Raw genomic sequence first — 15,764 nt, 5'->3', positions numbered from 1 at the left:
ATATCGCTTCCCAGAATGAGTGATCACTTTTTCTTTATTTAATTGTTACTATTTCAAATAAAAATCATAGGATACTCAGAAATAAAGTGTCCTAGACACATTTGCCAAAGGAGATGAAAATAAAGGCTTAGACAAGATTATATATTTTTTATTTAGAGCTTAACGACTTTTCCCCCAAACCACATTCTACATTTATTTCTTGCTCAACTGCATATTCTTTAGCGACTTGGTCTTTCATTCTCCAGTAGGGTACAGTGAAATTATTTTTTTCATTGTTCTATTTCAAAGGTTCATAAGAAGTCTTCTGTTGAACTTGAACTGATTAGCTATGAGTAACTGATGAAAGCTGAAATACATATTTCAACTACTTCTGTCCACCATAATTGTTGACATCCACGAGTCAGCACGAGCATTTGAGGACAAAAATTGCTAAATGTCAGCAGTTCATTTTTTGGGGCCAATAATGTGAAAAGGATTGTAATTAGTGCAATAAATATTCATAGGTTAAGCTACACTTCAATAAGCAGAACAATTCAAAAAAATGAAGAGTAAGACAATATCAGTACTCATGAACCCCCCTTCTATATTTAGAACTGTAGTCAACAACTTACTCCCCTTAGAGTTAAGCTTTTACTTTATGGCTGAACAAATGAAAGCTAGATTCCCTGGCTTGGCACCCTAGTTTAGGATTCTGTTCATCTTCACTGAAAGAATAACTTAAAATACTAAGATTATGGAGTATAAATAAGCAAATATGAATTTCATCAGAAACCTGAATTTACAGTTATAAATTTAATGTATTTAACGACTCTAATCAAATGCTTAGGCAGGTAATTATGCATAGGCAGGTGATTATGTTTTTTAAAGAGTACGTGAATATTTCATCAAATTCTAAATAGAAAGGACGATATAAGAAATCAGATTCTAGAAAACTAACTCAACATATTGTGTGTGTGTGTGTGTGTGTGTGTGTGTGTGCGCGCGCGCAAATGTTGCTTTCGAAAAAGTCCCAGAAAAAAGAATAGTGTCTCCCATTCCTATTTATTCTTCGATGATTGTTTAATAGTGAAGTCAGTTTACATTTGAAGATATTCTGAATAATCCCATTAAAAACCAATTCAAACAATGTGGTTCATGTTTAACTCTTGGGTTATTTACCCATTAATCTCTTTAAGTGCTTGCTTCCTTAACACAGCTGTAGTTCAAGAGGTGGCCAGCAGTTGGCCTCCATTTTAGTGGATCTTCATGAAAGCCCAGATTTCTTTCTGCAAACTTTAAAAAACGCTGTATGCCTAAGTAACTTTTTCATAACTTAAAAGCTCTCAAAAGGATCCAAAAGAAACACATTTGCTTTTAAAAATAAAAACCAAACAAAAGGAAGCCACACATACTGCAAAGATGTTCTCCGTAAAACATTATGTTCAGCAGATCTGAAATGTCTCCGAAGAGATCAAGAACCACTTGATTTGGAAGCAACAGTTGGGAACTCATTAACAGGTTGGTTAAAAGCCAACAGTGACAGCCATAAGGAGATCTTCACAGCAGATTAGGAGTGACTGAGATACCAGGCACTGGGCCTTGCCCTGTCTCCCCACACCATGTATTTGGAATGCCTTCAACTGTACTTTCAACTACACAGTACAGTTGTTCAAAAGCGTCTGTCCTTGGTCTTCTGTTCTTTTCTCCTTTTAAGCTCTTCCCTAAAGACTGCAATCCTACCAACTGTGATATTGATGAAGACAGCTCATAAATCTACATCTCTGTTTCTGCAACATCACCCAAACGAACCCCCTACCTCCCAGTTCTGACTTCAGTATTTCCACTAGGATGTGCCACCATCATGTCACACTCAACACACAGAACACACGCGCTCGTCATTATCAACCAATCTCCTCCTTCAGTCTCCTTGCCTCGGGCAACAGCAATCCCGCTTTTCCGGTCTCCAAGAATTAAAACACAGGAACAGCTGTGGGCTCCCTGGGTACCTCCATCTCTCACATTCAATTTGCTTCATGTGACAGACTGCATTCTTCAAAGATGGCCACCACTACATCTCCCATATCCCACACATATTTCTACAATATGATCTTGCCACTTTACCATCAAATGGGGAAGTCTAATTCCTCTCCCCTTGAATCCAACTGGCCTTAAGAATCACTTAGAAGCAAAACAATGTGACTGAAGCAATGCTATGAGACTTCCAAGGCTAGGTCTGAAAAGACCATGCAGCTTCTGCCTGGTCCTCTTGGAATACTCTCTCTGAAGGAAGCCAGCTGCCATATAAGAATTTCCGCTACCCTAAGACTGCCATGCCGAGAGGCCACATGCAGTCCCAACTAGGCCCTATCTTCTAGCCATTCCACCAAGGGGCCATGATGTGAATAAAGCTGTCTTGGACCCTCCTGACCAGTTCATCTGGTCAGCTGAACACCATGAACTGAAGTCAGTAAATACCCCAAGGAGACGAATCACCCAGCTATGCACTGCCCTAATTCTTGACACATAAAATCATGAAATAAGAGACACCCACAGCTTCTCTTCTAAGCATTCAAAACATCATGTGTAGAGTTGCTACGATGTGGGGCTAAATGTTAATTGAGAAGCCACTTTTCTTTCCCTCCATTCGCAGAGCCATCCTCACAGAGGAAGCTCTCATAGGCTGTCGTAGCTGATGCCAGGCTCTCCTCACTACTATTTGTCATTACAATCTCTCTAACCTAACACTTCCAACTGAAAAACCACTTTGATGCACCAACACCATAACCAACATCAATCTCATAATGTTTTACATTTGTAGAAAGTTTTATAATGCAAAAGGGTCTTCATAAATATCTATCTAACTTGATCCATATAGCAAAGGCCAGAGAGATCTGTCAACAGGGCAAATACTCTTTTCCTCACTTTACAGATGAAGAAATCAGAGGCTGAGGAGATTAACTTTTGCCAATAAATAGAACGGATGTAAGTAGAACTAAGACCTTGTGTCATAGATTATTGCTATTTCTCCATTCTACATGCCTCCTATGATCTATTTCAGATCAAAAATGTTCAATGCCTCTATCCATCCCTACTACAGCAAATCTGCTTTCTAGGTATCCATAATTTGATCTCCATCTATCCAATTGTATGATATTGCCTAGTAACTCCACCACCAGCACCACCACCACCATGACAATCAGGCTGGCTCATTTACTCACCTAACAATACGCCGTGCTGATTCTAGCCTCTGAACATTTACTCATAAAGTCTCCTCCTTTCTCCTCCTATCTACTTAAACCTTACTCATGCATTAGCACCGATTCCGCCTCTTTCATCAAGCCCTACCAGCTTATTCTCATTGCTTTCCCTTTGCTATTCCTACAGAATTTGCAAATTTCACCCAAATTTTGGCAACTATATTGGATCATCTTGTTCACGTGTCTTGGCCTCACTTTCTAGGCTGGCATTCAGCTAACACATCCATACAGACAGCAATGTTGGGTGCTTACATTCAAGTATCAGTTCTGACCAGTCAGTGCCCGTGACATACCATTTGTTAAATATTTTGAATTTTATCCCTGCTTATTTCCCCAACTAAACCATAAGCTCTTTGAGAACAGGAACCTTATCTCATAAAGAAGTATTATAACCTCCAAACCAAGCACAGTGCTAAGCACACAGCTAGTGTTCAATATATATATTTGCTAATTGATTTGAAGGGAGGGAAGTGTGCTGTGAGAAAAAAATACTCTTAAGTTATGTCTACAATAAAAAGAAAGAGCTGCAAAGATAAAATATTTTCAAGATCAGCAGTTTAATGTCAAGGACATTTTTTAATGTATCATTTAAAGATATTCTGTGTGGCCTGTAACTGCCAAAATGTTTTATAAATGTTTTTACCAGGAGTGTGAAAAAAATGTTTCAAAAATATTCAAGGAGTAGATGTCTTAACAGCCCAAAATAAAATGTTTGCTGAGGCTACAAGGCTGGCAGAACTCTGCTTCATTTCAAAAAGTTTCCAGGCAATGGAAATGTTTTCCTGGAAAATACTACCTTTTATTTAGAGAACACTTGCCATGAACACTTAGTCATTAAGTAATTTAAGGTTTCCTCACAAGCTCTTTGGAGGAAATCTATTATATGAATGAATGAAATTATCAGCACCTATAATGTCAAAAAAAAACCCAAAAACATTTGGCTAAATATATGAAATCCACCTAAGTATTTTTCCAGGTAAGGGGGGGCAGTCTTTTATATTTTTTGGTCTATTTGCAGTTCTTTTAAATTTTTCTATAAGATAAAATTACAAAGAAAACCACAAAATCCTTAAGTGTTTCTCTGTCTGTAATATACACAAATCCAAAAAACTGGAGGGCTTATTTTATTTCACAGGCCAAGTAATTTTCAAACAGACAAAACAATCATTTCATTCAAGGAAAATAAATGGTAACTTCAAAGCTATTTTTAGCAAAACTTTTTGAGTTTGTGTCAAATCACCTTTCAATGAGAGAGCAACTCAGTTTGGACATTTCACTCCATCATCTGCAGTAAATCATACAATGAAACTTAGGAAAACAATTCCTTCCAAGAGTTTTGAAGCCAACCAAGTCCTATTCTTTTAAACATCAAAAGACACAAGTAAATTCTACTTTGAGCACACGGTTTGTACATTTAGTCTTTTTAAAATGTACTCAAAGGGATATTTGCTTTGTTTTACCTGTTTAGGATTTCAGTCAGTTTCACAAAGCCAGTGTAAGCCAGTTCAAATGCTCCTCTGTGCCTGGACTGTAAAAGGCGTTGTTTAAAGTAATCTCCTATTTCTTTTACCTTCAAAACAAAATCAAAAATAAATTTTCAATTTATGTTTACATTGACAGATGTATTTATGTCAGTAACATCACTTAGAACTCAGGTCTAGATGTCCATCCATTTAGCACCTATTACGCAACAGGTAATATTTTAAGCATTTTATACTATCACAATTACTTCTCACAATAGTTCCATGAAAGAAGCACTATTATTATCTCCACTTTACAATGGGTCAGAATGAGGCCCAGAAAGGCCAAGTAACTTATTCAAGGTCACACAGCAAGTAGATGGTAGAACTAGTATATAAAACCAGTCAACCTGGCTCCAGAGTTGGCCATCTTTAACTGCTAAGCTAGAACTGCCTCCCTATGAGTGCTTCACAAATCTTGCTGTGTTCTCTGTTAGCTCATGTCATTCAACACCAACAGCAAATCATACAAGGTGACAACCCTCACACACCTAGGCCTAGGTGAAATAATTACTTTTTTCCTCTTCAAAAATTTTTTTCTTCTATTATGGTTAAAATATACATAACATAAAAATTTACCATTTTAACCAATTTTAAGTGCACACTTCAGTGGCATTCAGTATATTCATTTCATTGTGCAACCACCATCCACCTACAGAATTTTTTCATCTCCCCAAACTGAAACTCCAATCCATTAAACAATACTTCCCAATAATTACCTTTTAGAGATATACAAATGTTAATGGCCATGCAAGATTTAATGCAAAGGGCCTCCTGAAAACTGACAGGCTTCACTCTGAGTCAGAACCATGGAGTCTTCCAAAATGCTACCCAATTGCCTTCCTAGATGCTGCCTTTCTCCATGCAAGTTTAAACAAGTAACAAATATGACAATGTATTCTAAAGAAGACATGACTGACAATTAGCTGCTGATGAAGTTTTCTACAGCGTTAACTGTTAAAGTGGTTGGATTGATTGTACTTTTATACCATAAGATTTGGTAGCTGATAACCTGTAGAGAATCCAAATTTTATATAAACTCAGGACCAAAGCTACAATTGGATCTCTCTTGATTCAGGTCTCCCCAGCAGGGCACAGAATGGTGAAAAAGCAAGCCAACCCAAGATAGCTCAAACAGGCTTATCTAGAAACAGCTTCTACCTCAGTACAGTGACTGGTGTTCTGCACACATCAGAGAGGATAAACAGTAGAAAGAGTAAACGTGTGACCATGGTCAATTGCCTCAGTCTCCTCATACATAAACTGGGAATAACAATAGCACTTGCCTCATAAATTGTGTATTAAAATGAGTTAATAAATCTAAAAGCTCAGTATAGGCCCTTAACTTAAAAACCAGTTCAGTTCAATGTCAGCTCTGTCTGGATTTCCAAACAGAGGAAAGATAAAGACTAAAGACATACATCCCCAAAGACGGACATGTTGTGTTCTTCAGCCAAAGTTTTCAGGTGAAGATCTGATGATACCCTTAATTTTTAATAGTTTTTACAAGCTACACACTACTAGTTGTCAAAAGTCAAGAGTCAGGGTAAGCCTTATCATTTTACCTTCAATACCTAATTTCAGCATATATTTTGAACAGAATTATTAAGCACTAAATCTGAATTTAACCCCCAAGACAGACTTGAAGCTCAGTAACCCTACAAAACAGGACCAGAAGAAACATCAGTTAACTAACTTCTCTACTATTAGAGAAATAAAAGAAGGTTTCCAAGAGGTGTTTTAAGGCACAAAAAATAAAAACAGGAAGTCATAGAAATGGGGTCTCTCTAACATTCTTAATATGTTTTTTAACGCAATCGATATTAAAACATACTTCAGGTAAAGTGCTTCTCTGTGGACTTATAATCTAGTTCTTAAACAAAGATCAGGTTTTCCTTTTTTTAAATTAATTGATTAATTAATTAATTTATTTATTGGCTGTGTTGGATCTTCACTGCTGCATGCGGGCTTCCTCTAGTTGCGGTGAGCGGGCCTCTCATTGCAGTGGCTTCTCTTCTTGCAGAGCACGGGCCCTAGGCACATGGACTTCAGTAGTTGTAGTACTCAGGCTCAGTAGTCGTGGCTTGTGGGCTCTAGAGTGCAGGCTTAGTAGTTGCCACTCACGGGCTTAGTTGCTCCACCACATGTGGGATCTTCCCGGACCAGGGATCAAATCCGTGTCCCCTGCATTGACAGGTGGATTCTTAACCACAGCGCCACCAGGGAAGTCCCAAAGATCAGATTTTCATTGTTCCTTTACCTTAACTCCCTTTAAAGAGGCCTAAACCAAAAAGCACGTAATAAAATCAAAGACCTCAGAAGTGAGTGAGACCAGTGGATGGTCTCTCTTCTGAAGGGTAGACTTCAACCCTAGGTAATCCTGGCCTCAGAAAACAGAATAAGATTCTAAAGACACAAGTGAGAGGTAGACAGTTTTTGCTCATTTCATTTTGCACTTAATTTCCCAACAAACCCACCCAGGTAACACCCAGGCTTCATATGAATTCTTCCCTTTGAAGAGGGTATTATTTCTATTAATCAGACAGTAAGTACTTCTTTAGCACCCTGTCAAATGCTTAGCAGCTTAGTGCTGGGTAGACAAAGAACAAAACAAGATGTTTGTCCTCAGAAGGCTTTCAGAGAAAACCAATATGCTGGATGGTACCCATCAGAAGCTTAACAGCACTAAGAAATGACAGCTCTTTTTGCACTGAAATAAATAATTAGAAAAAGCTCCACGGCCAGACCTTAAACAGGATATACTTGGGTGAACCAATACGGAAAAAGATAATTAACATGAGAAAAAGCTGGCATATTAGAATAAATGAACAAACATTTATTAAGTACCTGCAGCTTGTCAGACACTCCACTGGGTCTTTTTATATAAATGAGCACAGACTGTACAGGAGAGTGATAGTAGACCTGGCTGAATGGCCTCAAGGTTTCGTGCTAGAAAATAGTGGAAGAAGACAGGGCTGCAAGGTAGGGATGTACCCTATCACCATGGGTGGGAGGCATCAACAGAGCAATGTGGTCTGTCAGTAGCTGGACAGGGAAAGGGGGCCATGCTGACACCCTCCCCTTGGATGATCAGACTATAGGGAACATATTTAACCCTGCAGAAACTTATGACAATAGTAGAATCGGAAAAAGATTTTCAATTTTTATTTAAAAAATGAAAAAATTCCTCTGAAAATTCAACTTGACTGCTTTTCAATCTATTAGAAACTAAGTTCCTATTTAAAGTTCATAAAAACTTTTAACACAGATGATGTCTTTACAAACTATTTTCTTAAAAAATATATATCAGAATTTTTGAAAGGGAATTAAAGTAAAAATGAAAAAGGGGGTGCGGGGGCACTGGTTTCTATTCTTAAAATGAAATTCTAGTCACTATCTTTTTAGGTTTAGTATATCCTGGTTCTAACTTTCCATAAAACCCACTTCTATAGGCAATATTTTTTTAATAAATTTATTTATTTATCTACTTAATTTATTGGCTGCATTGGTTCTTCGTTGCTGTGCGTGGGCTTTCTCTAGTTGCGGTGAGCGGGGGCTACTCTTCGTTGTGGTGCATGGGCTTCTCAGCGCAGTGGCTTCTCTCGTTGCAGAGCATGGGCTCTAGGCACACGGGCTTCAATAGCTGTGGCACGTGGGCTCCATAGTTGTGGCTTGCGGGCTACAGAGCGCAGGCTTAGTAGTTGTGGCACACAGGCTTAGTTGTTCTGCGGCATTTGGGATCTTCCTGGACCAGGGATCGAACCCCATATCCCCTGCATTGGCAGGTGGATTCTTAACCACTGCACCACCAGGGAAGTCCCCTACAGGCAAATTTACGTGCCTCATAGATTTACACAGTGCAAATTTCCACAGGGGAGGCCAGCTACATGCCATGTCTCTAGGTACCTACAATTCACCAACAGACTAAAGAGGGGAGTTAAACGCTCATCTAGAGCATAAAACCCACAAAGGACAAATGTAAATACATTTTTTTGTTTGTCCTTTATCTAGATAGTAGAGAGAAATACAGTAGAAAAATCAAAGCTAACTCGCCTCATTATAAGTTAGAAAGGCCAAAAAGATTCAAGTATATAGATGGGACATTTCTACGAAGAGCATGTGCAGTGGTTAAGATCTGGGATTCTGGAGCCAAGAGGGCTGAGTTCAGGAACCCTACTCAGCCTCCTTACCAACACAAGCTAATTACATAAGTAACAGAGTTCCCTCATCCGTGAAATGGGGATAAAACTAGAACCTACTTCACAGGATTATTCTGAGAAACAAATGAGATTATGCAAATAAGCATTTAGCAGAGTACCAGGCAGAGAGTAGCAATCAACTTTGCTAAATGTCAATTTTTGTTTTCATTTTGTGTCAGCAAGTAGTGAGACTTAATCCCTAAACCTTAATTTAAATTTTACTTTAAGACACAACCACTTCTTATAACCTTAGGAATGTTGACAGGAGTTTCTAATTCCACTTTGGTTAAATGAAATCATTTATAAAAGTTTACACTACGGTAAGATAATTAATATTTTAAACTGGACAATCTCTATTATAGTGATTTCTTAATAACACTTGGGATTTCTTCAAAGCCCATACACTGTCCTCCTCCACGATAACAAAGATGACGTCTTCCTGGTATTCAGACATCTTCCCACCAGAAAGTCTATTCTTTGTTTTCTGGCAAATTCTTAACCATGTTTCATTTTAGCAGTTATCCATTAGTCTGGCTTTTTGAAATGAATTTCTGTCTTGTATCCCCTATTACATTTCTAAGACCTTTGAGGTCAGAGTACCACATATTCTATTTCTTAATGTTCCCACAACACCCTTGTAGTAAGGCAGTCAATAAATAGTTGACTAAATGATGTAATTACATGCTCAGTTTCACTTCACAGCTTAAAAATGGTAACCTGCATTCAGTACAGTTCAATGAATACTTATTCATAATTTCTAAAAAGTAAACTTTGGTAAAAGAAAATACAAAAGGCAATTTCTTTAAGACTGACAAATGCTAATAAACATACAACCCATTTATAGTTTATTAACAAAAATCTAAAACAGTAACAAAAGGTACTGAGGGAATGTATAGACCTAGTTAGCCATGTACATCATGAAAATTATAATAGACTCTAAAGTAGGAGTTTTAAAATTGCTAACTTCTAATAGTTGGTAATTATTTTTAATCATATGATTTATGTGGCAATAATTCCTAGGAAGGGGAAAGCAGATGGGGAAAAAAATCTACCCAAAAGCTTCTTTTCAGGAATATTATGGAAAATATATAAACACTGAATTGATAGTCCAGGTAGAGGAAGCTGTTTTAAAAAATCAGGAGGTACTGGGTATCTGATATCCCATGGAAAGAGGACCAACAATGTATCAAGCAAAAGCTCTACATCAGCAAAGCATCCAGCTTGCAACCCAGACACACACCAGTCAGGAAGTTTGTGAGATAAGGTTGCACTCACTGCTCACTCTTTAACGGTCTCAACTTACATCCCTCAAAGCGGGTTTTATCTCTGCCTCTCAGACAGGGACATTATGAAAGAACCTTTCATTCTGTGATTACAGCGCAGGAGAAGGGTCAGACGTGCCTCTGAATGAGCACATTTTCCTCTTGATGAAGCTGCAGAGGACACACTGCTTCACAAGCAATCATCTAGGGAAATGGATCATTTGCTAAAAAGTTCAGGAGCAAGTTGCCTTACTGTCCTGTTGCTTGCAAAAATCTGTTTGGCTATGTGAAGCTGGGAAAATTAAATTTAAAGAAAAATTAAATGAGCTGTTCAGAACAAAGGCAGCACTGTGTTGTGTCAGAACACAGGCCGGGAAGCAGAAGAATCGGGTTCCTGTCCCAGAGCTGCCACAAACCAGCTTTGTGATTTTGGGCAAACCAGGTAACATCCAAGGGCTTCAGTCTCCCCTTGTGCAAGGGAGCTGGATAATATCATCTCTGTGATCCTTCCAGCTCGAAGAGTTTGTCAATACAGCACTAAATACTCAGAATTATAAACGAGCACCAGCTCCTCTCCTCGTACAGCAGTAAAAACACCCAAACTGGAGTCTCGCTACCTGCTGGCCTAGTATAAACTACACTTATGTATGGGGGATTGAAGTTGTCATCCCTTTAACAAAGGATTGTAAAATCAGGATGGCCTTAAAGGAGCTGAGTTCCATAAGAAATCCTCCCCGTCATCTACACGAGAGACCTCAAATTTAAAACGGCAACAGAATCCTATTACTTTTTCAAGACTGAAGGGTGAGTGGAGTGCAAGAGAGGCATCAGGCTGAACACCAGTATCTCAGGTTCTATAGACCAGTTTCCTTCATCCATTAAGAGAAAAGTAGATTATGGTTGTTATGATTCTTGGGAGTAAGAAATCCAAGTTCCCAATTCTCCCCAACAACGGGAAGCATTCTGCCTGCAAGTCACTTCACTGCCTCTGTTTCTGCAGGTCTCTTGTGGTCACATTCACCTACACTGTTGACTCTTAAATTTGTAGCTTTGCCACTAGGTGCACAGAAGAACTAGTGATGCCAGGGCGACTATGCCCTTGAAAGGAAGGTAGACCCTAGGCCTAGCCCCACCACTCCAATGCAAACTACATTCTTCTGTGTCATTTATTTCTAACTCTTAAAAGTACTAAGCATATAGGAGTATGTTTAGTTTAAAGGAATTTCATGAACTGAAATTTTATGTTTAAAAGTAGGAATCCTCTAGTAATACAAATAACACTAATTTCTTGATGACTTTAGATTTCATTGACTAAATGCTTCTACACTTTTCAGAGCATTTAATTTTTTTAGTAAAATTTAGTGTGATCAAGACCAAAGTTTTCTACAGAGGGCCAGGTTGCAATGTCAGAACAGTGCTATCACATATACTCTCGGTCACTCAGTCAGTCATTAATTTCTTCTCAAACATATATACGTGGGGTCACCACATGAATGGGCAACATGGAGAAATGACTAGACCTCATTAGAATGGAAATGGATATTTTACAGAAAAACAGGATTCTATTTCTTATTCAAGACAACAGTCACTAGGAGAGTTCTTTGGTTTATAAGAGCCTCTCTTTGTTATTGTTATTGTTGTTTTTACAAAACATCTATTTTATATTAATTTCCAATTTTAAAAAATTAATTCCCAATTTTAACCTGGATATCCCACATAACTTCATAAGACTTGGGTACTCTGTAAAAGGTGTCAAGGTGAAATAATTTTCACAGGAAGCTTTCAGGTCTTCCTCAGTTACAGTAAAAGTAAAATATGTTTCCCCTTTATTTTTTTTAAAACACTGGCTAACAAACCCAAAAAACTAGATGTTTTAACTTGTCCTTGAAAAGTTGAGGAGTCAGGGGCTCTAGCCCATGTTTATTTACTTCTTAGTGAGATGGTGAACATCAGTGAAGTAATCATTAATCATAGCTGGATTCCTCAGCAAAGATGTTGGCACTGGTGCTCTAGCCAGTCACCAGCAAGGACTGCAAGTAACTCTAGGACACTAACGCCTATTTGATTTGGAAGAGAATAAGGAACATAATGAAGTCGGCAGTGTCCTATTTCCCTTTACAGTTCTCCATCTCAGAGCCTTGCAACATCACAAGTCCAGCTGTTAACCAGATGCAAGCACATCAGCCATAGAAAGTGTGAGAATAAAAATATTAGCATTATTTCCATGGACCTGGTCACATGGTTATTATAGAAATAATCAGCATTAGCATACTACAATATTTGTTTTGTTCTTAAATGTTGTAACACCCTAAGGGAGAAATTATCCTTATTTGAAAAAGGTTAAAAATGAAAGTATATGTTATAGATCTTTGCTGGAAGATGGTGGAAATGGATTTGTTGAAACCATATGGAAAGGAAGAGGGAATCAATTAAAAACAGAAATCTAATAAATCTAAAATATTTCCAAATGAAATGCTTGTGGTAAGCTAGTTTCTTGTAAACACTACACTCAAGTCACTTGAACAGTCCCAGATGGTGAACTAACTTTGTGGTCTTAAAATAAAAGTCAGCCAAAAAACCAAAGTAACTATAACTTTATCATCAATGTAGAGGAAAACATAAGATCCATAATCAACCAATATGTATATATTTTTTTCTTCACAAAATTTAAGAGGTTTGTGGAGTTTTACTAAATAGACAATTTCATTTAGTTTGAATTTTAAGTTTGTGTGTGTTAAACAAAATAAAAATTCAAATGACAATACTGAAGTTAAAAGTGAGGTAAAAGCTATCATTATTTATATAACTTAGAAAAATAAAAGCATTTCTAAATATGCCAAAGTTTGGAAATGGATTACAAGGCCCAATTTTTGCACTTTAATGAACTTTTCTTCAGTTGACATCTTTAAAATTTTACCCAAGAAAAATGTTTAAAAAAATTTTTTTAAGTTATTTAAAAAAAATGTTTTTAAGTTAATTAACTTTTAAATAAAAGTTTGTGATGTGTGCTTTGACCAAAAATTATACCAGATGGAATAAACATGTGCCCTACCTGTTCCACTGTCAATAATCCATCAGGAGACTCTGGCACAGGCCGCATGGGCAGAAGCTGGCACAGCGAGCCTAAGAGTAAAGCGACTTCCTTCATGCTTCTCCAACAACATACCAGCACCATCTGAGCAGTGATGTCACATGTTTTTCCTTCTTTACCTTAAAAAAAACAAACAAAAAAAACTATTGCAACACTAGACACTTGATTACTCACATCCCAGGTTTCTTAGAACAAGCTTATTCATAATTTCCCCAAGAATAATCTGCTTGAACAAACCAATCTGTCATATGCTATATTTATTCAGAAGAAAATAACTAACATTTGTTGGGCATGTGCTATGGGTAGGAATCACACTAAGTATTTTTTTTATTATACTATATTCAAAGTAAATTTAAAAATAAAACACAATATTATTCTAAAACCAAAGTCGAACCTTTGGAAATTAATGAAGCAAACTCTTTCTGCTTCTCGGTCAACCATAAAATATGACTATAATAAATAAATTTTATTATTTGTTTTTGTGAGGGTGGCTGCTATGTCAGTAAAAGAATAGGATATGACTTTCCTTTCAAAGGAAAATACAAATTCTCTTTCAAAATATATTTAAATTCCATGCTCAGTTGGCTATAATAATCCTTACTCTCTTTTTCTTGCTTTAGGAATATTTTAGTACTGACATTAAAAAAAAAATCCAAAGCAAACTATTAAATTTAAAAGGTAAGTTAACAAAATAACCTTTTTAATGTAATCTCATTTGTCTTTTAAAAGCTGCTAAACTCAGAGGATAAATGTACATACACTTAAACACATAAAATAGGTCTGAAATGATATAGACTCAAAAGGAAGAAGTAGGATTGGGGAGGAAATAAAAGAAAACAAAATTAATTTATTATTTATCTCTATTATTTGAAACTACTACAACAAGCATACATCTGTGTTATTCTGTGTAATTAAAAAAAAATCATAAAGAGAAATTTTTACAATATCCCCATCTAGTGGAGGATGTAGAATATGTTATAAATCAATAAGATGCTACTACTTCTGATGACTTTTTACAGCATTATAGAAAATTACAAAAGAACAACTAATGAGAAAACAAACAGTGAGAATTGGAATTCTGGAGGCCTGGTACAACAGAGCAGCTCACATTTTACTGAGTTATAAATTTGTTTCCTTTAAAAGGCTGCCTGACTGACTACACAGACTCTGACAGCATCAAACCATACTGCTGGGAGAAGCAGACTGCTGCCCAAACCCAAGTTCACTGTGCATCACTGTTTCTACATCATCTGGCTGTCAAGACAGGTTTCAGCACTCAAAGGCTTTTTGTTGAAGCATCTTAAATACTGCATTGCGGCACACCATTTTCTGGTAGAAGTCTTATAAACTTATTCCCCAAAATAAATCATTTATAAGCTCAAAAAAGACTTTATTTTCTAGAAGTGTCCTGCACACATTTGCAGCCCCTGATTTACTATAGAAAATGAGCATTTTGCACATTTATTTGTCACTTAAATACTGACTACAATACTGACTTTATATATACCTTTGATTTCTGCAGAAGTATCAATATTCGGTACACTGGCACTCAAGTCCTCCAAATCGAAGTTATCACATTCTTTCAATATTTTGGCTCGACTGAAATAATCATTAGTATCTCGTGGCTGAATCTCATTCAGAATCATCTGCAAGCGGCTTGCTGACTCTGAGGGAGAGGTGAGATTACATAAAACCCCAGTTTCACATCACATGAAGATTTCCCTTGAGGGTATTTGCCCTCAGAAATTTTGGAATTTTTCAATACTTGATAATTAGCGCTATAAGAAGGGACTCACAGGATGGATAATGTGAAAATTATTTATATAAGGTCTTCATGACACGAGTGTACGTTTAAAATATGGCAAATATTTTAAATAGTGTGAAGATTGGACCAAAAAAATAACAGAAGCTGTCTATAGACAAAGGCTGCCATCTCACTTACATCACTTTTGTTAGTGTTGTCCAAGAATCTCAAATACAGTGCTCAAACAGATGAAGGAAGAGCAACAGACTTCAATGAATTTTGTTTTAAGAGGTAAGAAACCCCACCACCAACAAAAATAATCTTTTATAGCCCGGGAATATCATGAAAACTCCGTATTTGACTTTGAAATGCATAAGTAATATACTGCTTTCTAAGTATGATTTACAGTCCTAGTATTATACTAAACTTCATTTTCATTTCTTAAGCACTCGCTGGATTAGGAAATGTAAACTCCATGAATGCAAGACCTTGTTCACTGCTGAGCTGCTAGTGCCTGGAACAGAAACTGGCTCATGGCAGAGGTTCAGTAACATGGCTAAAGGAATTTATGGATGACTAGGTAATAAAGAGCTTTATCCAGGCTCAGATTTTTAAAGAAAATAACAACAGGTAATCATCTGAAACCAATTAACAAATCAAAGAACGGGTTATTTACTGTATACCTATTATGCACACTTACACTTTAGGTATT

At 36.9% G+C, this 15,764-nt stretch overlaps 1 protein-coding gene across 4 annotated transcripts in view; it reads right to left on the bottom strand.

Moving 5' to 3' along the window:
- THADA (THADA armadillo repeat containing) overlaps positions 1-15,764 on the bottom strand; it is a 323,481-nt gene that overhangs the window by 254,167 nt on the left and 53,550 nt on the right. For all 4 annotated transcript variants that reach the window (XM_057740678.1, XM_057740680.1, XM_057740681.1 and 1 more), the window contains exons 20-22: positions 14,816-14,974; positions 13,270-13,427; positions 4,697-4,806 (exon numbers count right to left, since the gene is read on the bottom strand). In XM_057740678.1, the coding sequence (XP_057596661.1) occupies positions 4,697-4,806; positions 13,270-13,427; positions 14,816-14,974 (427 nt within the window). The remainder of the gene's footprint in view (positions 1-4,696; positions 4,807-13,269; positions 13,428-14,815; positions 14,975-15,764) is intronic.

This window comes from Hippopotamus amphibius, chromosome 7 (assembly GCF_030028045.1).
Source record: "Hippopotamus amphibius kiboko isolate mHipAmp2 chromosome 7, mHipAmp2.hap2, whole genome shotgun sequence".
Classification (NCBI taxonomy): Eukaryota; Metazoa; Chordata; class Mammalia; order Artiodactyla; family Hippopotamidae; genus Hippopotamus; species Hippopotamus amphibius.
Note: the sequence above shows the minus strand (reverse complement) of the source record. Positions and strands in the feature narration are given on the sequence as shown.